General features: G+C 45.9%; 1 protein-coding gene across 6 annotated transcripts; it reads right to left on the bottom strand.

The window, feature by feature from the left end:
* Window positions 1–1,697: 1,697 nt before the first annotated feature.
* On the bottom strand, window positions 1,698–26,381 carry AMMECR1L (AMMECR1 like). Of its 6 annotated transcripts, none has more exons than XM_034954209.3 (9): window positions 25,977–26,114; window positions 24,378–24,487; window positions 13,924–14,368; window positions 11,347–11,457; window positions 10,912–11,026; window positions 9,527–9,617; window positions 7,214–7,348; window positions 6,969–7,065; window positions 1,698–5,272 (listed from the first exon to the last, which is right to left on the bottom strand). In XM_034954209.3, exons 3-9 carry the CDS (start codon window positions 14,328–14,330, stop codon window positions 5,161–5,163), a joined length of 1,068 nt encoding a protein of 355 aa, XP_034810100.1. In that variant the 5' UTR covers window positions 14,331–14,368; window positions 24,378–24,487; window positions 25,977–26,114; the 3' UTR covers window positions 1,698–5,160. The 6 variants fall into 6 exon arrangements, with proteins under 6 accessions (XP_034810100.1, XP_034810103.1, XP_063451257.1 ...); XM_034954210.2 differs by lacking the exon at window positions 1,698–5,272 and adding an exon at window positions 5,750–5,877; XM_034954212.3 differs by lacking the exon at window positions 7,214–7,348 and having other exon boundaries at window positions 25,977–26,381.
* Window positions 26,382–26,690: the final 309 nt, after the last annotated feature.

Raw genomic sequence — 26,690 nt, 5'->3', positions numbered from 1 at the left:
GGTTTGATGCTTGCCGGTGTTCCCCTGTACACCCAGCACTGAGTGACAGGCCAGATAACCACAGCTGCCCAGCCACTGCACCATGTGCTGGGGTCTGGGCAAAACATTTACTATTTTTACTTTTTACCTATGACTTCTCTAAGGTCAGGTTACTTTGGAGATTCACAGTCCTGTCACAAAGTAGGAAATGCCTTATAAATGGCAGGACCAAGATTTGCGCTTAGGCCTGTGGGACTGCCAGCCAGAGAAGATTCTAGCTGTCACCCGCCCTGGGTTATTTCTTTGGTTGGGAGCCACGATGTGATCACAGAATAGCCATACTGGGGGAGGGGGTCTGATTGGCAGCAGGAACTTGAGGGACTGATGGTGAACTGGAGACCTCTCTTCTCTGTTTTCCAATAGTTTTGAAATTGGAGTCCTCCCCCCACCAATTTTCCAGGGCATACAGAATCTGTGTGAGTAGAAATAATGCATAAGTGGCAGGAAGAGGCCCTTGAATCCTTGTCTGAGCTTGATTTTAATGAGGAAAACAGACACAGAAGGGACAGGACTTGCATTACATTCCTCAGGCTGCTACTCTGATTCTTGTACGGCATTGGTTCAGTCAAGCCATTCAACCAGCCCACTTAGTATTTCAGTCAGATTATTCAAGCCAAGGTTACAGACCTAGATTGATCTAAAAGCAGCTGTAGAGCACCTCCCCCACCCCCACTCCCACAATTAGCACCACTGACCTCTGATCAGATGGTTTCACACTCCAGAAGTCAACAGTGATGGCTAAAATTACAAATTTTGCTTTATCACCACACTCTCCCCCAAAATCAGTCATAGGCAACTCCACGCTGTTTAATTACAGGTACTATGGAATGTAATCTCTAGAACATTAATTTCCCTTGAAGAAACGAATTCCTCTTCACACACATCAGTTATTAACAAAGCCTGTAAACGTCTAACCAGCTGCTGGTAGTCAGTTTTCAAAATTACCTAACCCTGATAGCATGTTTTTATCTGTAGCCATGTGTTTTTGAGCTTTGCTAAGCGCTAAGGGCCTCAGAATTGAGTACCTTAAAAAAAAATTCTACCTCCCTGCAAATAAGTGTCAACTGCTGATCTTTGGGTGGGTTGGGTTAGGGGGCTGGAGCCAGGGAGGGACAAGCAGACCCCAGGGTGCTGCCCAGATGGAATACTGAATTATTTTTGCCAAGTTAAAAAAAAAAAAAAAGCGTAAACTGAAGATGTCCTTTTCTCCAAACACATCTCATCTTTTCTGGGCCATCCAAAAACAAAACGTCACTGGTTAGGTCAGACTGCACCAGTATGTCCCAGGGTCTTTGCTTGAATTAATTAACATCACCAAATTATATTAAATTTTAGTGTTTTTTTCCTCCCCAAGAGATTTTGGCTTTTTTTGGTAAGGTCAGTCTCATTTGAAAATCTAACAACAGCGAACCTGTCTGGAAAAACCCAAATCTTAAAGGGCTAACGAATGATTGCTCATGGAACTTGGCTCTAAAACACCAGTGACATTGCCACCAACCATAAAAATATACACAAGGGTGGGGTCACGAGCACCACACAAAATATCCAAGCTGACCGAATACTATCTTGTTGCCTGTCTTCAAAAATAAAACAACTGTTATCACCATTCCATATAAATCAAGTCACATGGTTAAAAAAGAAAAAGCAGAACAAAACGATTTTTATCCATTATGATTTATTCTCTACAATACTTCGTTAAAGTGTTCAATGATTTGCACTCAGAAGTTATATAGCCAAGAGGCAACCAAGTGTAATACAAAGAATTGGTCTGAAGTCTTTGCACTGAAGGCCATATAGTCTCTTGCTTCAGGGAAGTAAGAACGAAATGAACAAAAAGAACACATAGCTCCCTAGGCTCCAGAATCTCAATAGAAAATAACGTCAACAGTTAGTGAAATTGTAGATGTCAACACATCATGGAAAACAGATCTTGTGCAAAATATTAACACCCAGGACTTCTTTTGTATAGATGATTTTTATTATAAACAATAAAATATATGTAATGTCTCAACTACAAACCTTTCATGTTGAAAGGGTCTCTAACATGAGTTGTTTTATTATTATGAAGCAAAAAAGTTTTAAGAATCTCACAGTGGAAATAATCCAACACCGACAGACTCTAGTGATCAAAGACATTCTCTTTTAATGTAAAACAAGGACAATTCATAATTACAGAGAGAATGTCCTAGCTGTGGGTATTATGAGACAAGCCAACTTTCCAGACCAAAAGGCACTCACAGCTAGGGATGAAACGAACTCCGAACCAAGCCAGAGAAATTGGGCTGGTCCTTGAAAACAGTGGTTACCTACTGTCCAGCTCGAGCAGCCCAAGGACAAAGGAAACACTCAGCAGAAAACATTCCCTTTTCTTTAAACCTACCACGCACACCGCAGGTACTGGCCGCCCTCATCACTGCTTTGGTCAAGCGTGCAGAGAAGGCAGTTCAGTTCCAGTTCGGAGCTATCCTCTCCCTATGCAAAGCTGCCACATGGATGATCCAGACTTGGTATTTTTCCTGAGAGCCACCTGCTACACACTTTCATGAGGCGACCATGACCGTACACTTCTAGACCGCTTCCTGACTAGGCCCCGTTCAGGACGGATACTGACAATGCCCATTCCTCACGGGGCCAAATGGTTTCCCTTGGTCGACTCCTGAGTCCCCTGACAAAGCAAGAGGAACCCAAGCATTTCCATTGCTGGACTTGTGTGGGAGCATGAGGGAATGTGCAGGGAGTAAGGCTTCTTCACTCCAAAAACCACTGAGCCCACTTCAGTGTGGTGCTGGGCCTAACCAGCCCAATTCTTGTGCACTGATTTTTTTTTTCCCCATTTCTCGGGTTTTAAAATTTTCTATTCATTTTCTTAAATGGCAGGTATCGTACCCCCCCTCAATAAAATAAAATAAAATAAAATAATAAAATAAAATAACATACCATACATTGGAGAAGACAAATAGGGCAACATTTCTACAAGAAAAAATCGGCTTGAGGAGCATGGCACTGTAAATGCTTGCATGACCAGTCTCACTGAGCGTGCTCAGGGGTGAAGGTTTAGCACCAATTTTTTTGCTTTTTTTAATCTTTAGAAATTAAACACAACTCTTAACATAGAACACTTGAACAGTAATGAGTGTAGCCCTATGTATCAATACTGTTGTACAAATTGGAGGTGGGTGGCTTAGTCCAGAGCTGACCACCCTGACATCGATCCATGGCACCTAAGAGTAACCGTTGCCACATGTTTTTAACAAGACATTTATTCTCAGCAGCAGGAAATCACGAAACGACCCCTCCATCTTCATTTACATTGCCAAGGGAAACGTAGCAGGCTGCAGGAACCCAGCACAGCAGTGAAGGGCTGCAGCCTAGGCACCGTCACCCACGTTTCCCTCGCACGTCCCAGGTCCTCTCGAGCAGCACAGGACAGTGTGGAGCAAACCCACTCACCCTTGCCCATCCCTTCCCACAAACTTGCCAGCGATGCCTAGAACAGCACAGGTGTCCTTTCTCAGATTGTGCCCCCACTCCCCTTCCCCATTCCTGGCAGAAGAAAATGCAAAAGATCTTCTGAATATTTGCCCATTTCGGAAAGCCACACCATCACCACATAAACTTCAAAAAATAAATTAAATAAAAACATGTTCACTGGGTTGACACCCAATCCACTTCATGAGTTCTCTAAGCATGTTGTTGAAAACCAGTGTCACATCCTTAGGATCCTTCTTCCAACTGGCCACTCTCCCTGTGAATCATTTTAGCAGTGCCTTTGTAACAATATTTTCAAAGCATCTTCCAAGTCCCCTAGTTCTATGAACCTTTGCCACCAAATGAGTGAAGAATAGGCAAGGAGAGAGGAAAAAATTGCTGACAGCGATTTGGAAATCAGCAACAATGGGAAAGGGAAATATGTCACATGAAAGTTTGAAAGACCTAGAATAAAATGAGCTATTTGGAAATTTGCCCTGGTGGGGTGAAGATTCCCAGCATGTCAGGCAAGATAAAGGTCCACCTTGTGTAATTACACAACTGTTTCCTAATGTCCTGTAAAGGACAGAAACACCAACAGTCTTCCCACCTCTACAGGCAAACTAGAAAAAGGAGCTCCCCTGCTTACAGGCCCCTCAGGATGTCACCTGAAAAGAAAACCAGCTTACAGACCCTGGATTCTCTCCTATGATGTGTCCTCCTAAAGCCCAACTCAATCGCTTGTTTGCACATCTACGCTTCTGAGAACCTAGGTCCAGCTATAGGCACTGCTACCAGCAGAGGAGTGAGGTAGCCGGGCGGTGCAGAAGAGGTCTCTCCTCTCACACCTGCGTGCAGTGATGACATCAGGACCTCCTGTGGGCATCTCCATTCCATTCCATTCCTCAGCAGGCTACAAGACGGAGCTCTGTTCAGTAATCAGGAGACTCAATGCAGGAAGAGTGCCAGAAAATCCAACTGAGAGTGGGATGAGGATGAAAATCTTCACGGCCTACTGAGCAATGAGATCTGCAACGCCACCCAAAGGGCTTCCGATCTTGATGTGGGTCTCTGTCCAGGAGCCTCAAAGGACTCGTGGTGCCCACGTCCAACCCTAACGTGGCGTCCGCTTATGAAGCATGGAGGTTGTAATCAACTCTTGGTACGCAATAAACTGGAAGTTTAAAAAAAGGAATTTAAAACAACCTAAAAATGTTTCTTGGTCTCCGTTGCCCAGACTGCCAGGGGAATACACCTACTTCATCTGGGGAGGCTGCAGGGGTGTGTGTGGGTTCAACCTTCAGGGATCATCAATTTCAGCTTCCAGCGTGTGGCCAATACCCCATGTGGCAAATACCAGACAAGGGTCTTCTGAACCCACAGTAATTCCCACTAGTCATGGAGGAGCCCCAATCCAACGGAACCCCATATTGAGGAAAGGCTGAGATAAGGCTTGGGCCCCTCAAGTTCTGTTTCATTCAAGGTAACCCTACCCTCCCTCAGTCAGCGGGAGGCAGACTTGGCAACGGAAGCTAGCATCATAAAATGGTGCAGTAATAGAAGTAACTGGACCAGGAAGAGGAGGCATCTGCTCCAATGATGTCATAGCCATTGGTGGCCACGGGGGGGTGGGACTGGTCATGCAGCCGTGTGTCAGGAGTAATGATTGTAGAGGGGCGGGGCATGAAGAGTGCCGTTCTGGAAACAGTGCTGTCGGGAAGCAATATACTCTGCGTAACTGATTGTCACCTTCTCACTTCGGTACCTGTATGAGGAAACAGGAAAGGGTATTAGGAACCCCAAACGCTTCATTTTGTAAAGTCACTCAGCAGAGAAAAACCAAAAGCTTATTCCACATTTTGAAAGAATAAAATGGAAGACCAAGAGCAATCTTACTTACAGAAAATGAAAGACAGCACAAGAAAACAATGTTGTTATTACAAATGAACAAGATGAAAAAGCACAATCACAATTCCCCCGAGAATGTGTTTCAGCACATCCCACCTTGAAACACTACACGTGCTTATCATCAGGCTGCTCGTAAGCAATCCGCTACTGGGGTCTGGATGAAGAATTTCAAGGTCAAATTACTCGGGTGGCAGATTGGAAGATGGCTGCACCAAAACCCAGTGCAAACTGCACATCTACTTCCAGAGTAAATGTGATACATTTGACAGAAATGCAACCTCAATTCGCGTAAGAGCAACAAACAAGTTATTATAACTAAAAGGGACACAGATACCTAATTCTGGGTCAAAGTCTGCTGAAGCAGGTTAAAGGATCCTTGGGGCTATATAGGTCTCACTCCCCAGATGAATATGCCATATCACAGGGTCGTCAGAACAGAATTCATAGCACTTTGGCTGTGCTCTGGAAAGAGCCATGAGTCAGGATGCGAAGCATGGGGTGTTACAAACCTATGGAGCCTACTACAGACCACAGGAGCTGGGTGTGACAATCCTTACCCAGAGCCATCTCTTTCCCACTGTAATCACTCCTCCACTGCAAGGTGATTATTCCTGAATTTTGACAGGGAAATGGCTGTTCAAATAAATTATAATAATAATAATAATGCTTTGTATTTGAAGAGTTTTTTGTTGTTTTTTAAAAATTTTTGGAATCCAAAGCATTTAAAAAACACTGGGTCATCTTCCAAACAGACCTGTGAGATTAGTATATGATTATTCAGCATTTTACAGATGAGGGGCCCAAAAGAGGCCCACAAAAGCCCATAGAAGCTAAACCTCTCAGTGTTTCTGATTTCAATAGGGATGAGAAGAGAACTAACATCTCCTGATCACCTACAATGTTGACTGGCCACAGGCTAGAAATTTTCCATACATTACCTTAGCACAGCCTCAAACAACTCTAAGGTATTATCATTCACATCTTACAGACAGGGAACAGGCTCAGAGAGGCAGAATAACTGGCTCAGGTCACACAGCTAGTACATGTTGAGCTGGGATTCCAACTCCAAGTCCATCTGCATTCTACTACACTAGGCAGCCTCCTCCTAGAAGTATTCCCCACAAATGAGAGGCATTTCCTTTTAACTTTTTGTAAAAGCATTTTCTTACTCTCCTGTATCTCCTGCCGCCTGACTACATGTGCAGTCAGAAAGCGGCACCTCAACTGACTCTGGACTTCCAGAGAGAGCCTTGTCTCCTAATCTCAGTCTCCCCCTCAGCCTCCCAACCACATGGGTCTGGCAAAGCCATCCACAGCCTGCAGGGCAGACCTGCCCTGCTCCAACTGTGCCCCCAGCTCAGCTGTGGAGACACATAGGATGCTGGGAGAGTCTCTGCCTTTGCTGCCACTGCTTCCTCAAAATGTGAACTTCACCCACACTTCTTTGATTTAGGGACATTCACAGAGAACACTTCTTCTCCATCCCATCAAAATTATCCTCCATTCAACCCCAACTAAATTGAAACGATAAGGAAAACAAGACAATGGCTTACCTGGTGAGTTTGATCGTTTTTCTGAATTCACTGGTAATTGGAGCTTTAAAGCCACCTTTCCTGAGCAAGGAGTCTATTGTCTGGATCTGATCCCAGTCTGGGGAGGAGAAAGGCCACACTGAGGTCAATGCACATGCAAGAGTAAGGCATGCTCTCACATGGCCCGTGCAAGAAGAGAAATGGGACTCGAGAAGCAGCCGAGTCTGCTAAGGCAGAGGAAGCCCTGGGCACTGACCCCCACGTACCTGGCGCCCAGTCTGTCTGCCAGTCCCGTGGAGACTCTGAGACATGAGATGATAGCCCGACACATGCCATAATGGCTGTCCCCAGGCTCCCTGCTCCTGCGTCCTTCCTGTCAGATGTTACCCCAGTATAATTATCTAGGAACAAACATGGTTCCAACTTAGACCAGCCTATTGGCCTAGTGCTGGTACCCAAGGCTGCTCTGTGGGAAGAGAGGAATTTAAATTCTGCAACTTATATTCCTTTGTGTGATCTTCCTTCAATCTGATGATTTTTGGAGTCCTGTTTTCTATGGTAAAAAATTGACAGCGAGAAGCTGGCTGGGTGTGGTGGCTCACACCTGTAATCCCAGCACTTTGGGAGGCTGAGGCAGGAGGATCACTTGAGCCCACGAGTTCAAGGACAGCCTAGGCAATATGGTTAAACCTCATCCCTATTAAGAATGCAAAAATTAAGTGAGCGTGTGGGATGCGCCTGTAGTCCCAGCTACTCAGGAGGCTGAGGTGGGAGAATCATCTGAGCCCAGGAGGTCAAGACTGCAGTGAGCCAGGATCACACCACCGCACTCCAGCCTGGGTGACAGGAGGAGACCCTGTCTTAAGGAAGAAATAAAAAGGGAAAGACAGGAAGAGGAAGAGGAAGAAGAGGAAGGAGAGGAAGGAAAGGAAGGAAGGAAGGAGCTGTTCCTTCAGGAAGGGCAGGAAAGTTGCTCATGCGTATACTATTGTTATTCTTGCACATTCTTTTTTTTTTGAGACAGGGTCTCACTCCTGTCACCCAGGCTGAAGCGCAGTGGCGCGATATTGGCTCACTGCAACCTCCACCTCCCAGGCTCATGTGATCCTCCCACCTCAGCCACCCAAGCAGCTGTTGACTGTCAGGTGTGTGCCACCACACCCAGCTGAATTTGTATTTTTTGTAGAGACGAGGTTTCGCCACCAGACTAGTCTTGAACTCCTGGGCTCCAGTATCCACCTACCTTGGCCTCCCAAGGTGCTGGGATCACAGATATGAGCAAACGTGCCCAGCCTCATTCTTAACAGATAAAACCAACTTCATCAAATTGAAAAACCAAAGAAAATCCCCTAAATTACTATGCTAGGTGCTCCGAAGTTTTTATTTTTCCAACCAACTTTCAAATGGCAAAAGTAATTTAATTATTTACTTATTATTTACACCTCCCCATTACAAAACATGGTATGCCTCCTTGTACAGAGTGTGTTAGGTTTATGACCTAAAAGAGGTGGCTAAAAGGTTTGCTTTTATGCCACATATACACTGCTCTTGAAAAAGTTTAAGCACAAGCAAAATAAAAACCAACCAGGCAATCGTTTTCCATGTTTGCTCATGATATACACTTCACCGGGTATTTTTTCTGTATTCTAGGCTCATACCCAACAAATACTGTGTTTCACATATTATTTTCAAAATCAGACTAATTCCAAGAAAGAAGGAAAACTGCACTACGTATCACAGAATGCACAAGCAACATGTAAAGGTACCCTTCTAGATATTCTTTTAAAGACAAAATCTGCTTGATCCACCCTACCTTTAACGTCCCCATCAGAAGAACTTATAGGCTACTGAGTTCTTTTTTTTTTTTTGGAGATGGAGTCTCGCTTTGTCACCAGGCTGGAGTGTAGTGGCACGATCTTGGCTCACTGCAACCTCTGCCTCCTGGGTTCAAGTGATTCTCCTGCCTCAGCCTCCTGAGTAGCTGGGTCTACAGGCATGCACCACCATGCCCAGCTAATTTTTATATTTTTAGTAGAGACGGGGTTTCACCATGCTGGCCAGGATGGTCTCAATCTTTTGACCTTGTGATCCGCCCACCTTGGCCTCCCAAAATGCTGGGATTATAGGAGTAAGCCACCACGCCTGGCCGACTACTGAGTTCTTTAAAAAACAGTAGGGACTATGTTTACACCCTTTGCCATGTATAACATTGTTTAATGATTTGTGATCCAAAGTTCGGTACCTACTGAATTCTACAATATGGTCAGGTTGATTGGTGGTATTTTGCTACAATTGCCACTGTAGTTTAAGGGGCCAAGAAATAAAACTATTCATTGAAAAGAAGTGTTTGAAATATCAGGTGAGTAAGTGAACGATTTACCCTTTTGCTTTTCCCAGCTCCTAAACCTTTTTGGAAGTTTACCCTTGGTTCTATAGGAATTTGACAGGTATTAAGAGGCAGAAAGGCCCTCATTCTCAGCTGCAGTTGGGCTGCAAGATGACACACTTCACTTTCTTGCCCTTTAACTGGCACCACTGTGAATGATACTTGTCATTAAAATCCCATTCATCCAACTCACCTTGTTCCTTAGCAACCTCAGGTAAATATGTGGCTGTGCGTTTGACACCTTTTTCATTAATGAATTCAATTCGAATCCCATGGACCCCTACCTATAGAAAAAAGTACAACCAAGTAAATGGCATTTACTTACTCTAATGGAACTTCAGTCCCCACATATAAATCAACATTGTTCCCTGACCAGCTTAACACAGGCCTGGAAAAGGGAGACCTTCTCGCATTTCATGACTAATTCTATCTCAGGAGGTATAGAGGCCAAAGAAAGTTCTGCTTTTAGGGAAGGGTCGAGAGTATGTACAGCCAACTCTGAGAATATGAAGGTAGGAGAAATGCATTCTTTAAGTAACTCATCCAGGAATTGTGAATATGTTCCTTGACCCTATTCCATTAAATAAGCATGCCACAAGGTTTTTATCTGGGGTCATGATCCTTCACATCTGATTCCTAATAAAAACTTTTATTTGGCCAGGCGCAGTGGCTCATGCCTGTAATCCCAACAATTTGGGAGGCCAAGGCCAGTGAATTACCAGAGGTCAGGAGTTTGAGACCAGGCTGGCCAACATGGTGAAACCCCGTCTCTACTAAAAAAATACAAATGGCTGGGCATGGTGGCTCACGCCTGTAATCCCAGCACTGTGGGAGTCCAAGGCAGGTGGATCACGAGGTCAAGAGATTGAGACCATCCTGGCTAACACGGTGAAACCCCATCTCTACTAAAAATACAAAAATTAGCTGGGTGTGGTGGCGCGCGACTGTAGTCCCAGCTACTCAGGAAGCTGAGGCAGAAGAATCACTTGAACCCAGGAGGTGGAGGTTGCAGTGAGCTGAGATTGCGCCACTGCACTCCAGCCTGGCGACAGAGCGAGACTCTGTCTCAAAAAAAAAAAAAATAGCTGGGCATGGTGGTGGGCACCTGTAATCCCAGCTACTTGGGACACTGAGGCAGGAGAATCCCTTGAACTCGGGAGGCAGAGGTTGCAGTAAGCTGAGATCACGTCACTGCACTCCAGCCTGGGGAACAAGAAAAAAATTCCGTCTCAAAAAAAAAACACAAAAAAACAAGCAAACAAAAACTTTTACTCCAGGGCTTGCCAAGAAGGATCTGGAATATTTTCTTTTACCCCATTATCTCTTATTAGACATGGGAGAAGGATGTAAACCAAGCAGACTAGGGAGAATCAGGAGAAGCGAGCCTTTCCACTGACACTTCTGCCTACTCCTGGTATAGCAGCACCTCTTCTGTCACCTATGTTGCCCACAATTGGTTCCAAACTCAGCCTTCACATTCTTATACCCTTTCTCTCAATGAAGGAGATACATTGCCATGTACTAACCCGAACCCAAATGCAACGAGAGATGCAGAGTTCCAAATGCGGCTGTTCTCACCTCCCAGTCCAGGTAATCACTGGCATCCTCAAAGTTAGTAAGGAGGGAGACAGAGCAGAAAAGTTTAGGCAGCTCCTCTCGGGTCAGGGGGGGAAATCGGCTGTCCTTAAGTGCACTGGAGGGGGACAGAAAACATAGGTAAGGCTGCTCTGGAGTCAGGAGCCAATATCAGGTGCCATAGAGCCCACATATTTATGAATCTTGAGCTATGCAGAGAGTATCTATTGTTCATCAACACTAACATGTTAAAAACAACTCGATGCTATTAACTGTCTGTACTTGAACTGATAACTGACTCACCAGATTAAGCCCCTTACATTTCCTGATTACCAAAAAGAGAAAGCTCAACATACATCACTTAGAAGAAATAAAGTCAGGCAGCTATTTCTGATTCTAGCCAATTTATCTACAGTTCTTAATGTCTGGTGTCATTACCTGGTTAACGTGTATTCCCTGAGTCCTGAATGAAGATTCATGGCTGAGAAGGTCCCAATGCAGCCACGAAGCCGCTTGTCCCGCCCTGTCTTCCACGTCACAAAGAGCGGACTAAAAAAAGCAAAACACAAAACATTCTCCAGCCCCAAATTAATCATGGATAAGAACAAAACCTTTTGGCTTTGTCCCTATTCATTTCTGTTATTGCCAAAAATCCCTGTTTTTGGACTTGCCAGCTACCCGAAGGACTCTCTGCCTTTCTGAAAACGGCACAGTCCCTGGCTGGAAACGGGAAACCTACAAGGCAGCGTAAGGAAAGGCTCCATGTAGTGGTTCCCATGTTCCATGCTGACAGCTTTAATTCACTTTGCCGCCAAATTTACATGCTACTTTCCTCTTTCTCTGCCCAAGACTCAACTTTTCCTTCGAATTCTCCAGTTTCCTCTTCCCTAAGTCTATTTATCCAGGTAGCCATGCTCCCCAGCTCCGTCTTTCATGATGACACGCCTCACCTGCACAGCCCCATTCATCTGCAAACCCATGTTGCTTCCATGATCATGTCTGCCCCTGACAACTACAAATATTTCCACTCACAAATTTTCAGAAAAAAAAGTTCCCTCAAAAACCATTTTTTAATTTTTAAAAAAAGATTTAAAAAGGCCGGGTGCAGTGGCTCATGCCTGTAATCCCAGCACTTTGGGAGGCCGAGGTGGGCGGATCACTTGAGGTCAGGAGTTCTAGACCAGCCTGGTCAACATGGCGAAACCCCGCCTCTACTAGAAATATAAAAATTGGCTGGGCGTGGTGGCAGGCTCCTGTAATCTCAGCTACTCGGGAGGCTGAGGTGGGAGAATCGCTTGATCCTGAAAGGCAGAGGTTGCAGTGAACCGAGATTGTGCACTGCACTCCAGCCTCGACAAGAGTGAGACTCTGTCTCAAAAAGAAAAAAAAAAAAAAGATTAAAAAAAAATAGAGGGGGGTCTCACTATGTTGCCCAGGCTAATCTTGAACTCCTGGGCTCAAGTGATCCTCCCACCTCAGCCTCCCGAAGTGCTGAGAGATTACAGATTACAGGCATGAGCCACCGCGCCCAGCCAAGGAACCTTTTTATTAGCAGAGTTGCCATTTTCTGTTTCTAGGCCAAAGTCACACTTCATTAAGACTATATCAGATTGACAGTGACAGATTTTTTAGCAAGAGGTTTCAAGGCCTGTTCCCTCTTCCTGAAATCCCTCCACACTCTAATGTCCTTACCTCTTAGATTGAGTTAATCATTTCTAGAGGCAACTTAAGTTTTCAAAGTTACCTGCTTTGATCACTGTCACAAAGGGCCCCACAGCAGCTCTCCCATCTAGCCATCTTTTCCTCCCAATAAAGCACCTGCACAGCACCAGCCAAAGCTGCAGCCCCAAAGCCTACTGAAAAATCCTTCAAGACAAGGCCTCCATTGCCTGCAGGATGGAAATGCAAAGCCTTGAATACAACAGTCTAAACCTTCCCTAAACACCCACATCACCACCTGTTCTTCCAAACTGCATCTCTCTCTTACGTGGGGCACCCTGGATCTCACTCAGGCTTGGGATCTCCACCTGCTCAGTCAGGTGTTTTCTAACCATGTTACCCCAGGGTGACAGTTCCCAAAAAACCGAGCACACTTCCCTCCACATTTCCTCTCCTCTGACACACTCACAGAGAACAACTTCCCCTTAGCTCTGTGCGTGTGTGATTTGCCAACCTGACAGGTCTCCCAAGGGAAGAGGCTCCTTTTCTTCACACCCTCTCCATGCCCCAGCCAAGGTTTTGTAGTCTCCATATGGCAACCAACAATTGAGGAATGAATAATCTCATATCAATGAACACTCCAAAAGCATACCCCCAAAACAAAAATAAAAAAACAGCAATGCTCTTCAAAGCCAGCTCAGAGCGGCTTCCAATTCTGAGGAAGAAGAAAATGCTAGCATGGAATTCTTCAGTTTACTTTATACATATTGCTTATTTAAGTCACTGAGACCAGTAGAGGGCTTGGGACAAGCAACAAAGAATCTTGAACTAAAAATACTGAAGCAGATTCTGACTTCTTGATGGGATGTGAGTGGCCCTACAGGTTTACCAAGGGATTTCTCATGAACAAAGTGAGGGGACCCCTGTTAACCAAATCACAGATCCCAGTGAATGAGAGCTCCTAGTCTCCAGCCTGGCCCTCAGACTTCCAACTCACCTGGACTTCAACACTATGGGGGTCCCCAATGGTATGGCGTGACTTCCCCACTTGAGAGGTTAAATGACATACCCACTGCCATGTGAACCAACAGAAGAGCCAAGAATGAGCTCACTTGATTTCCAGAACATTACTTTAACAACAAGCCTACAGCCTCCTCCAAATGTGAACTGCTCCCTTCCATTACTGAATCCACTGAATGTTTTAAATATTGTCTGGACATTTCTAATCATTCTCTTCCCATTACCCTTTCCTCAAATGATAATAAAGATTTCCAAGTAGCAGACCCTCTCAAGAGAATCACCCCAGAAAGATGTCACCATGCCTTCCTCAGTGCCCCCAGCACATGATTTACTCACTAGGGGTCATTGGTGAATCTAGGAAGTCGTGGCTGTGGGAAGCCATAGAGGTGACAGTAGAGTACGTCGAAGCAATAGCAGCACATCTCTGCAGTCACCACCAGATTCTTAGTGGTGTTGGCAGTTCCATTAGGCCGGGGAAGAGGGCTCAGCGCTCCCGATGCGGGATTCATTCGTGTGATGGGAGAGTTTCCAGGTCCCAGAGTTAAGTCTGACACATTCTCCCGTCCACTGCTGCTGTCCACATGCTGGTGGTTTTGAAGAGGTCCTGAACTAGAGCCGGGGACAGTTGTGGACTGATTCCCGTGACTGTGCGTTCCACTTCCAGATAATTTGGGCTTCTTGACCCCACAACAGCCTGCTGCCAACTTGGGCTCGAGTGGAGGAACACAACGTCTTTTTCCCATCCTGATTCAGTGCTCAAGGTCTGGAATGCTGCAGAACCCTAACCAAAATGAGAAGTTAAGCATTAATTTGAATGGTTAGTTAAAAGGAGAGGAAAAAACATCAAAGAGAGAGAGTCTGCATGGACCAGCTAAGAGCTGTCAAATTCTTTCTCCCACTCAACCTCCAGGTCACAGACCAGGAGAAGAAGCCCCTAACCTTTTCCTAAAAGAGAACTAATTTTTATTTTCCATAAAATTTCCAGATAACTACCAGGGATGGAGGCAGGCACCAAGCAGCTCCCTGTTCCCCAAGAGTCCCCAGGGCAGAAGACAGGGTGGGGCACCAGCCAGCGTGAAGCTGGCTGAGGACATTTCCAGACTGCCTGGAGGGCTGTGCACGACCTGTCAGACTCATCATCATGATGTCTCTACCTTTTTTAGAGGCTCCAAATTGAACCATCCTATTTTTAAAGAACTCCAGAGGAACTTTCATGATTTTCCTTGTTAACCACATCCTTCTGTATTTTCCTCATCACTAACTACAATCTATCTTCGTACTTTCAGCCCCAAACCACAGCAAGGATGAAAAGCAGTTGGCTGTCACTCTGAAGAGGGCACATCTTCTAACACAAGGCTCCCACCTTTCTGTCTTTGCAGCTCTCCTCCTCCAGCCCCCTCATTCTCTTTGGTTCCCCTCTGAACTCACTCCAATTTCTATACATCTCCCTATCCTTTCAAGACCCCATTCAAAAAACCTGCAACCTAGCAGAAACCTTTATTCACATGAATGACCCAAGCTTCACAGCCCTTTTGTGAGGTGGCAGTTTCTGCCCTGTCATAGCCAGCCAGACAGATACAAAGCCACCCAGCTTAACAAAATGTGGTGTCACATGGGCTGGGGAGCCACAGCCTCCTCCCAGCTGATGATGCGAAGGGAAAGAAGGGATTTTTTTTTTTATTGTTTTTTTCTTTAAAAGCCCGCGGTAAAAATGTATAGCCATAACACAACCAAGGTCCTCTCTGTTGTCTGAAAAGTGTCACTCCTCAACAGAATCAGGAAAATAGAGACTAGTTATTTCAATGTTGAAAATACTGAAGTTTCTAAGTACAGAAAACTAAGTTTTCTCTCAAGTCATTGTATGTTATTGTTTTGGCTGGAAAGAGAGAGAAAGAAGGGCAAGTGGGGGGAGGGAGAGAGAGAAGAGAGATTTGCACTGTCCTACCTAAATTTTCCCCTGTGATTTGGACACGTCATATAATTATCTTTTTAGGCATTGATCTACAAATAGTATTTCAGTTGTAAATTCTTCAACCTTTTAAATTTCAAATTAAATATTTACACACCCATTTGCAATGCCATTATTTCTAAACAACTTGTCACTTTACGTTGAATGATATAAACATTTTACAAGGATTATTTATGTTCTTCATATATGCTGATCCATAACAAAATACACATCAAGGGCATTTCCAATTGAGATCAAAGCTCTCTGTGGCCGAAGAATAATAGCTTGTACATTCTCATGTCTTGCTTGAAATAGGGGCTTCTCTCTTTCCCTCTCCTCCCCTCTCCTCTTCTCTCTCTCTTTCTTTCTTTTTCTTTAAGAGACAGGTCTCATTCTGTCACCCAGGCTGGAGTGCAGTGGCACAATCATAGCTTACCGCAGCCTCCAACTCCTGGACTCAAGTGATCCTCCCGCCTCAGCTTCCCAAAGTGCTAGGACTGCAGGTACACACCACTATGCCCAGCTATCTTTTTTTTTTGGAGATATGGGGGTCTCACTATGTTGCCCAGGCTGGTCTCAAATTCCTGGCCACAAGGGAGGGATCCGCTCCCCGCCCCGACCCCCCACCCGCTGGCTGGACACAGTGGCTCATGTCTGTAATCTCAGCATGTTGGGAGGCCGAGGCAGGAGGATTCCTTGAGCCCAGGAGTTTGAGACCAGTATAGGCAACACAGGGAGACCCAGTCTCTACAAAAAAATAAAAAAAATTAGCTGAGCATGGTGGCACATGTCTGTGGTCCCAGCTACTCGGGAGGCTAAGGAGCGAGGATTGCCTGAGACCAGGGGGTTGAGGCTGCAGTGAGCTATGACCATGCCACTGCACTCCAGCCTGGGCAACAGAGCAAGGCCCTGTCTCAAAAAAAAAAAAAAAAAAAAAAAAGGTGGTGGGGGGGCGGTGCGGTGTGGTGGGGATCCTCACTGCAGCCTCCCCAGTAGCTGTCATTATAGGTGTAAGCCACACCTGGCTTCTTTTTGAGAAAGTCTTACATACTCAATATAATAAAACCTCCAATGACTACACTGTTTCTGACCATGGATGTCACTGTCTTATTTGGACTGTTGAGAGGGGAAGCAGAGTGCCTTGGTTTTTTAAAATGCTGCCTCCAAAGCCAGGTGGCCTGGGCTCAAATCCTGGTTCCTCCACGATTAATCTCTTTCTGCCTCAGTTTCCTCAAAACAGGAATAATAATAGTATTTGCTTCCTAGGGTTGTTAGGTGAATTAAATGAGTTTAACATATGTAAAGAGGCCAGGCGCCCTGGCTCACGCCTATGAACCCAGTACTTTGGGAGGCCGAGGTGGGCGGATCACCTGGGGTCAGGAGCTTGAGACCAGCCTGACCAACATGGAGAAACCTCATCTCTACTAAAAATACAAAATTAGCTGGGTATGCTGGTGCATGCCTGTAATCCTAGCTACCCGGGAGGCTGAGACAGGAGAATCACTTGAACTCTGGAGGTGGAAGTTGCAGTGAGCCGAGATCGCACCACTGCACTCCAGCCTGGGCAATAAGAGCGAAACTCTGTCTCCAAATATATATATATATATATATATATATATATATATATATGTACATAAAGGGCTTAAAACAGTGACTAGTATGTGTTAAGCATCAATACTTTTAACTGCTCTTATCATCTGGGTTCTTGTTCCACTGTTCTCTAGGAGGGCAACTCCTGGGGGGCCAGTACTTGGCTGTGCACTCTGGGCTTACAGCAGAGCTTGCACAGAGCACACACTCTTCAAGAAGGGCTTCACTGAATCCTCTAAAGCACTCAACAAGGCAGATGATGCTACCATCATTTTACATTTTACAGCGTCCACACTGCCACTAAGTGGCAGCGCTAGAATTTTTTTTTTTTTTTTTTTTGAGACAAAGTCTCACTCTGTCACCCAGGCTGCAGTGAAGTGGCATGCTCTTGGCTCACTGCAACCTCTGCCTCCCAGGTTCAAGCAATTCTCCTTACTTGGCCTCCTGAGTGGCTGGGACTACCAGCACGTGCCATCATGTCTGGCTAATTTTTGTATTTTTAGTAGAGATGGGGTTTCACCATGTTGGCCAGGCTGGTCTTGAACTCCTGACTTCAGGTGATCTGCCCACCTCAGCCTCCCAAAATGCTGGGATTACAGGCATGAGCCACCGCACCTGGGCCAGAACTAGGATTTAGATCGCAATCTATGTATCAGGCTGTATGGCCTGGAACTACAAGAAAGAATGAGTCCTGCCAATAATATCCACTGGATTCAGTCTTTCTTTAGGGCAGGATTAAAAAATAAATAAATAAATTCTGGGCTGGGCGTGGTGACTCACACCTATAATCCCAACACTTTGGGAGGTCGATCGAGGTGGGAGGATGGCTTGAGCCCAGAAGTTGGAGACCAGCCTGGGCAACAAAGTGAGGCATCTGTCTCTACATAAAATAAATTAGCTGGGCATGGTGGCACGCACCTATGGTCCCAGCTACACAGGAGGCTGAAGCAAGAGGATCCCCTTGAGCCCAGGAGGTTGAGGCTGCAGTAAGCCATGTTTGTACCACTGCACTCCAGCCTGGGTGACAGAGCAAGACCCTGTCTCAAAATAAATAAATAAATAAATAAATAAATAAATAAATAAATAAATAAATAAAAATTTAAATTCTAGGGTATGTTAAGAACTAATCTAACAGCTTATAGAATCTTGCCAACAAAAATGGAGCCAGGAAAACAATATGAAAAACCAAGCCCAAAGTCAACATCTCAGCCATCACCTGGAAAATTATCCCCTCATCCAGGGTCATTTGAATCCACGATGGGTGTCACCGGCCTGAGTTCTCACTTGACTCTACTTTGTGTGCAACTGTGGGCAGCGAGCTAGAGATACAGGTCAGATGAAGCAGCAGGACCGCATTCCCAGAGAGTTGGTGTTTTAATAGGGCTCTGAGGCTCTGCACCTCTAGAGCCTCAGAATTCAAAGAATCAAAGGGAAAGAATAAAATGCAAAAGCTAAAAAAGCCTTTCATCATTCTCATTACACCAAACCACACCTGAAGGAAAAGCTAAATGTTGTGAGATGGAGGCAACAACTCAGACATTCTCTTCCAGGTGGTATCAGCCACCTGACTGGTGAAACACTCCATCACAGAGCAACAGAAGGGATTTTCAAACCACACCAATGCAGATGAACTCAAGTCCAGAAGATTCTGCCTACATGCCACATACAATCACTGATCCGCAGTGGGTCATAATCACAGTTGATTTTACACAGTTGTGTTTACAGTTCCCCCACATCTTCCAACTATGATTTGCAATGAACAGGACCAACCACAATCTCTGGCCCTTTAAACCCAAGCATTTCTCTGGAGGCCACTAAATAACCAATTCAACTGATAGTCTCAGTTGAGTTTTAGTGACCAAAAGCAGAGTTAGATATTTTCTGCATCAAAAATATATTAGAAGGCATTTCTTTAAAAGCTTATTCCATAAATTCAAATCTATGGGAAATTTCAAACATGACCAAAGTGGAGAAAATAGTATACTCCACAAATAGTATAATGAGCCCAATATTTAAAAATTTCCAACCTATGGCCAATCTTACTTCATCTATACCTCTGTGCATTACCTACTCTCTCCACCTCCCATCCTTCTATGGAATTATTTAAGGCAGTTTTTTGAGGGGTCCAATATTTTACTTATCTGCCAACAAAAAGCAAATATTAACTTGATATAGTTTGCGTGTTTGTCGCCACCCAAGTCTCATGCTGAATTGTAATCCCCAATGTTAGCTGTGGGGCCTGGTGGGAGCTGACTGGATCACGGGGGTGGATTTCTCATGAATGATTTAGGACCAACCTTTGGTGCTGTACTCCTGATAGTGATGACAGTGAGTGTCTTCTCTCAAGATCTGGTCATTTAAAAGTGTGTGGCACCTCCCCCCAACTCTCTCCTGCTCCTGCATTTGTTATGTTATGTGCCCGCTCCTGCTTTGCCTTCCGCCATGAGTAAAAGCTCCAAGGCCTCCCCAGAAGCAGATGCTGCTATGCTCTCTGTACAGCCTGCAGAACCCTGAGCCAATAAGCCTTTTTTTTTTTTAAATAAGTTACCAGTCCCAGGTATTTATAGCAATGCAAAAATGGTCTAATATATAACAACTACAGGTAAAGAATGTAAACCAAGGTGCTGGTAATAAACAAAGACTTCTTAAACATCAACCACTATCAACGAATTTCATCGAAATTTTCTCTTTAGGTTCGAGATTCTCTAGTCCTATTCCAACAATGTAGGTATCTCATCCACAACTAAGTAGTTCCCGACTCAGCTCTCAGCACTGCCCTACAGTGATCAAGAGACACCTGGTCCTCCAGCAGCCCGGCTTTGTGAGTACTAGGTAAGGTACTTCAGAATAATAGCATTCTAAAAGATCAGACTATCCTTCTCATCAGCCAAAAACAAATGCTCCACTTAATGACGTACTTACCTCTTCTAAATGTGTGCCCGCCAAACTTCCCTGCCAAACTTTATAAAAACTACCAAGGATGGTACTGTGAGCATAGTACAAATTACTGTGAAGCTGGTTCATTTGAAATAAGAGAAGCCAGGCGCAGGAGCTCACGCCTGTAATCCCTACACTTAGGGAGGCAGAGGCAGGCGGATAGCTTAAGCCCTGGAGTTTGAGACCTGCCTGGGCAACACAGTAAGACCCCATTCTCCATAAAAATGGAAGGAAAAAGACAAAGTTTGAAATCAGGTGTAAAAACCCTTGCTTTATAAAAGTATATATAACCAAGACCCTTCCAGGCCTTCAGCTGGTTACTTGCACAAAGCTCAGCTCAAGGGCCATGGTGAGAGTCCGCAGTAGTGATCCCCATTTCTTCCTGTTCATCCATTAGGACCACCAATAAGAATAAGCTAGTTAAAACTAGGTTTCCACCAGATGGAAACAATACTCATACTTCAACAAAAAGCTGGCAGAAATCACAGCAACCACTGTTTTACCTCTTAAGACCTCCTAACCTTGCAGGTGTCAAATAAAGTGTGCCCTTAGTGCTTAAAGTCACCAGCCTTCCTCAGTGATGCTGCGGCATCCTCATCTGCCCTGTGCTTGCAGGACGTTCTCTCTTCTCCACCTGATGTACACACTCAAGGGGGCCCTGAACTTCATTAGGGCCCGCAACAAGGGCCACTCAGTGACTCTTCCTCCCTCTCTGTGGGGACGCTGAGCACTGCCCTGCTATTTGGAGCAGCTTACAACTTAAAAATTTCAGCCAGCACTGAACTTGGCATCACCCTGAGCCTGAGAGGCCGCAGGGCATCTGTTTCATCTTTCACGGCACCTAACATGGTGCCCTACATACAGTACACACACACACACACACACACACACACACACGCACACACACTCCTGATTGTCACCAACAATCTTATCTACATATCTAATAATTTAAGTTTGCCTGCTGACAGTGGAGTATCGCAGAACCTGAGGATGACTGAATTACAAGCACCTATTCTTATCAACAATCTCCATTCTATTCAGCCCAAACCAAGGGATAGTTTAATAATTATTCATAGCAAAATGGATAGCCACTGTGGATAATTCATTTTAAAAATTAGGTCAACTATCACCTAAATTCACTTCTTGGTCCAATGTATGCTGGTAGCTGTCATCCTTGCTAAAACATACCAGTAGCTGTCAGTTCTGGAACTGGCTTCAGGTGCCACTTCGAGGTGGCTCAAGGCTTTCTTTTGATAGGTCAGACAATCTAAACTGCAGTTGGGAAGAATTATTTTTTCCTTTTTCAATGATAGAGCACTTTCAGAACTACCCACTGGAGAATTTATTTGCCTGGGTGGCCATTTGTGGTTTCAGGGATTAATACAAACTATTTCTCATACACTGCTAGTATTTACAAACCAGGTATTGAGACTGCTATTGACACAAAGATGTGATGATGCCCTCACTCATGTGTCTGGCTGGGCAAAAGGACCTTCCTCTCTCACTGCAGGTCCCTTCCACGGCTACTAAGTCCACTGAAAACAATAACTCCCATTTTCCCAGAGCAGCTTCCCTTTTCAGGGGACAGAACCTAGATTCTGAGGTTACAATCTCAGCTCAGATCCCAAGTTTGACTTGCCACGTACCAGCTATGCAACTCAGGCAAGTTTTCACATCTCTGTGGACTTGGGCTCCTGCTACCACAGAGGTTTATTTGTGAGCTGTGAAAGACACGAAAAGCACCTGGCAGTTCTGTGGCACATAACTACTATCTATTAAGTGTCTGCTGTTACCAATACTTCCCTACCCCACTGATAAAAGTAGCGTTGGTTATAAAAATAACACAGCTCTGAGTGCTTACAATTTCTAGAGAAATAATGCCCTCCTAATACAATTCCATTAAGAATGACCTTGTAATCTAAAAGATCATATTATTAACATGGGATTATTACTCTCATGACCTTGATGGTTTCCTTCTTTGGAGAGCAATGGCTTCTAATAAATCATCCACTGTTTCTTTTCATTCTGAGATGCCAGAAAACACAGAGAAAAATACTTGGCTGCCTTGAGAGTTGTACAGTTTTATTCCACTAGAGTCCTCATTTAAGCTTACAGACATACACTAAAATAGAGACTAAATTTGCTTAAAATGCTATTATTGTAGACATCTTGATAGATACTGAATACCAATTTTAAAAACTGTTGTCAAAGTAGTTAGGTTTCACACAACCACCAGATTAAAATATCTAGAAAAGCCTAAAGGTGGGGGGAAAAATCTAGATTCACCTTTCGAAGACAAGCCTCAAAACAGCTTATTCGAGGGCACGATCTCATAAAGATTTGGGAGGTGGGAAAAAGGCCAAGAAAAAGGGGGTCTCTGCATTTTCTTCTGTTATCATTTAGCATTTAGATGTTCGCTCAAATCAAGCTTCTCACAGAAGGGAACAAGCTGTTGTTTCCTTTGTGACACAGAGTTGACTTGAAATTCAATTTAATAATTACATTATGGGTACTGAAATGGCACCTGAGCTATAATTCTGTCCTACTTATGGAACTATTCCAGGAAACAGTCAGAAAAACCCACATACATTCTGGTAACCATACCAAATAATCATTTATTTTTGAAACCCCCATCATACACACATCCAAAACATTTGGTGTGTGAAAATTTTCCCCCACAAATCACAGATATACCTATACAATTGTTCCTTTTTGTTTTGGAGACAGGGTCTCCGTCTGTGGTCCAGGCTGGAGTGCAGTGGTACAATCACGGCTCAATGCAGCTTTGAACTTCTGTGCTCAAGAGATCCTCCTGCCTCAGCCTCCCAAGTAGCTGGGACCACCACCATGCACCACCACACTCGGCTAATTTTTAAAATTTTTTTCCTTTTGTAGAGACAGGGTCTCCTTATGTTACTAAGCTGGTTTTGAACTTCTGGCTTCAAGCAATCCTCCTGCCTTGGCTTCCCAGTTTTGGGATTTACACAGGCATGAGTGACTGTGCCCAGACTTTTTTTTTTTTTTTTTTAAAGAGATGAAGTCTTGCTATGCTGCCCAGACTGAAGTGGCTATTTACAGGGCTCAAGCGATCCTCCTGCCTCAGCTTCTCAAGTTGCTGGGGCTACAGATGCACGCCACCATGCCTGGCAACAATTGTTTTTAAGTTTTATAGATTTTTAAAAACATAAAGAACTGCAAATTTCTTTTTTCTTTTTCTTTTTTTTTTTTTAGACAGAGTCTCGCTCTGTCGTCGGGCTGGAGTACAGTGGCATGATCTCGGCTCACTGCAACCTCCACCTCCCGGGTTCAAGCGATTCTCCTGCCTCAGCCTCCCGAGTAGCTGGGGACTACAGGCACATGCCACCACGCCTGGCTAATTTTTGTATTTTCAGTAGAGACGGGGTTTCACCATGTTGGCCAGGATGTCTTGATCTCTTGACCTCGTTATCCACCTGCCTCGGCCTTCCAAAGTGCTGGGGTTACAGGCTTGAGCCACTGCGCCTGGCCAGAACTATACATTTTCATTTCAACTTAGCTTAAAGAAAAACATGTACCTAGGAGTCAAAACTTTTTTCACCTCCCCTCTGTTTTCTATGTGACCTGTAGCAAGGTGCCAGATTTTTCTGGGCCTCAGTTCTTTCATTTGTAAAATAAAAACATTTGTCCCCTGCGTCCCTCAGAGGGGCTGGGAGGCTTCACCAAGAAGTGAAACACTCTGAAAACTCTCTCCTAAGTGTTAGCATACTATCATTAATCAACTCAAGAGGGCACAGCAGTCATAATTTTTCCCCAGAACTTTGTTTCAAGTTCACAGTGAAAAATTTTAATTATTTTCAAATCTGTGATGGGATTTTCAAGAAAATATCTTCACTATTGCAAATTTAGGACAAAATGTTCCAAAAGTCTCTCAGGACTGAAACTATAGAAAAGAGAACCAATAATTGACTTTGATCAGGAACTGCATTAACCTCTGAGTTAATTACCCTAAAACTTAAGACAACCTCTTTGGTTGTATTGAGAAACTCATTTGGGAAGGGTGGGGAGCCAGACCTTACAAACTAGAAATATAAAGGAAAGATCGTGCCACGCCACCACCTAGCTCACTCTAATGGGAGTATGAAAAACAAACTTGCCTTTGCATATTTAAATTATTTTAAAAGGGAACAAGCGGAAAAACTTCATCAACATTAGGACCCCCTCATGGAAGTAGAAAAATACAAATGAAAACACACCTACATCCCAAAATCCTAGCACATGCCTAAAATCAAAAACTACAACGATGCTCTACTCTAAATATGCCCAAGATAATACTCACTGAAAGCAGAAAGTTTGTATTGCCAGAGGAACAGCTACAACAGAGGAGGGGAGCTATTTTGTCTCTGGAATGAATTTTCTTCCTTCCGATTCCATTCCTTCTTCCCGTACCTAAGACGGAAATGCAGGTGCAGTGAACAAACACCCAGGTAGTGCAGAGGTAAGATAGATACGGTTTCTGAAAAATCCCAACTCGACAGAGCAATTTCGGGGGGGTGGGGGGCACAGCAAATAGCTAGAGAACAGGCTCTCCTTATTTCAAAACCTTGCAAACTCTAAATCTGAGGCAGCCGTGAAGTCCCATGCCCTGAATCATCTCATCCTTAGCGTCATCAGCAAGAAGGGAGGACACTGAGAATCAAAGGTTTTATTTATTGAACTCGAGCATGAGACGCACATTAAAACTTCCCCACCACAGATGCAGAGCAAAAGTTGCTCTCAGGCCAGAAGAGACCATTTAAAAGCTCTCCGCCGGTTTCAGAACACAAATAAATTTCCCAATCCTCTGCAAAGACAGAACTGAAGAATTACTGGACAGCACGCCAGAGGCAGGGACCTGAGGGCAGCCCATCTTGCTATGCCGGGAGGAGAGGGTCACTGTTGCTAAGGGTCATCCATCCTTAGTCTCGAAGAAATCTCTTCCTGATCTCTTCACCAACTCTCCCCACTACTAGAGAATTGAGCTACTCCCAAAGATGTAAGTAAACAGGAGACTGTTTACATCTCCTGTGGGTGGGAAAGGCCCCACCCACTCTATCCTAGGAGAGGGCAGTGAAAGAGGATAAGGCCCAGAGGGATAAGGGTGAGGGAGCGTGGCAAGGGGAGGAGTTCAGATCAGGACAGGGAATGGAGGAGGGCAAGGAGTGAAGGGCACAACCCACAGCCTGGGAAAGAGAGGCATGAAACCCAGCGTGTCAGGTGCACGTATCATGGAATGGGGGGCCAGCGGGGCTTAAGGAAGGAGGGCCCAAGGGTAGGGGTGGGAAAAAGAGAAGAGGAGGAGGAGGAAGTGCGCGTGTGAAGAGTGTTAAGAAAACGACAGGACAGAGCGGGGAGGGGAAAAGCGGGCCAAGGGACAGGGTGAAAGGTGAGACACGAGGGTATGAGGAAAGAGGGTCCGGGGCGCTGGGGAGTTGGGGAGACGATGGAGCGACGGGTAGAGCAGCTTGGGCCGAGCCGCGGGGGTGGAATCCAGACGCCGGGCGGGGGAGGGGGCGGCGGGACGGTGGGTGGGGGCCACCAGGCGGCGCCGGAGACCACCAAACTTTACAGCGAGCGAGCCTGCTTCCTGGAGGGAGTGCAGACAAGGACCAGGAGCGGGAGCCGAGCCTCGCGGCCCGGGGCACGGCGCCGCCCGCCCCTCCCCGGCAGTGCCTCCCGACCCCCTGCCCTCCGCTGGGACATGGCCTGAGGCCCCGCCCGCCGGCCGGGACCCCTCCCCCACGCTGCCCCCGGACCCTCGCCCCAGGACCGCGGGGTCTCTTCCCGGCCCCGCCGCCCGCCCCGGCGAGAACAGGCCCGGCGGGCAAGGCGGCGGCGGACCGAGGGAGGCCTGGCCCGGCAGCGGGGAGAAGGGTGCGGCGCAGCCCGAGTTTCCCACCTTTTCTCCTGGCCCAGACGCGGCTGGGGCGGACGGGACCTCTCGCGCTCTGCCTCCTCCTCTTGCTTCATGGAGCCATGCGCCTGGGTGGGGGCTCCCGAGAGAAGCTGGCCTGCGGGCGGGCCGGACGCGCTGCGCGGACGGGGCGGGGCGAAGGAGGCCGGCGGGCGGAGGAGGAAGCGGCGGGGCGGCGGCGGCGGCCGGGAAGAACTAGAGGTATTCCCCGGGCGGCTGGAGGACTGAGTCGAGCCGGGACCCGAGTCCTCCGGTATCCCAGCAGCCACCGGAGGCAGTGAGGTAATGGAGGAAGAATGTAGGGAGTCCTCCAGTGGACCACACTCCTTCTAGCGAGCCGCGGAAACCATAGAGATCAGGGCTCAGCCGGAGGGCCGGCCCACTGCTGTCACGTGGCCTCCATCCGTGCGCTTTATTGGCTGGTGCTGGCTTTACGGGGTTGAATTTTGGACGCTGCCTGCCATTCGTGGGACCGAGTTTCAGGCAGCTGGAATAAAGAGAGACATCGGGGGAAAGCCGCGAGAAGGCCAGCGTCCCTGGCTGGGAGCAGAGCTAGCCGAGTAGGGCGCCCGGCTGTCAAACTGGCCAGCGCAGTGCACGCTGGGCCGCCCCGGAGCGGTCGCAGAGCCCTTCGGGAGTCGTAGTCCGGGACGGGCCCGCGGCATTGTCCGCGACGCAGCTCGGGATCCGGGTCGGGTT

This window comes from Pan paniscus, chromosome 13 (genome assembly GCF_029289425.2).
Source record: "Pan paniscus chromosome 13, NHGRI_mPanPan1-v2.0_pri, whole genome shotgun sequence".
In the NCBI taxonomy this organism is placed as follows: Eukaryota; Metazoa; Chordata; class Mammalia; order Primates; family Hominidae; genus Pan; species Pan paniscus.
The sequence above is the reverse complement of the archived record's forward strand: the minus strand, read 5'-3'. Positions and strand labels throughout refer to the sequence as shown.

Bases quoted from the DNA above. Each gene is read 5' to 3' on its own strand.
- AMMECR1L (XM_034954209.3), bottom strand. From the start codon at position 14,330: ATGGGAAAAAGACGTTGTGTTCCTCCACTCGAGCCCAAGTTGGCAGCA. The intron at 7,349-9,526 runs GTGAGTTGGATG...GTTTGTTCCTAG, and splicing joins TGAGGTTGCTAAGGAACAAG to ATAATTATACTGGGGTAACA. The intron at 7,066-7,213 runs GTACGTGGGGGT...TCTCCTCCCCAG, and splicing joins GCAGACAGACTGGGCGCCAG to ACTGGGATCAGATCCAGACA.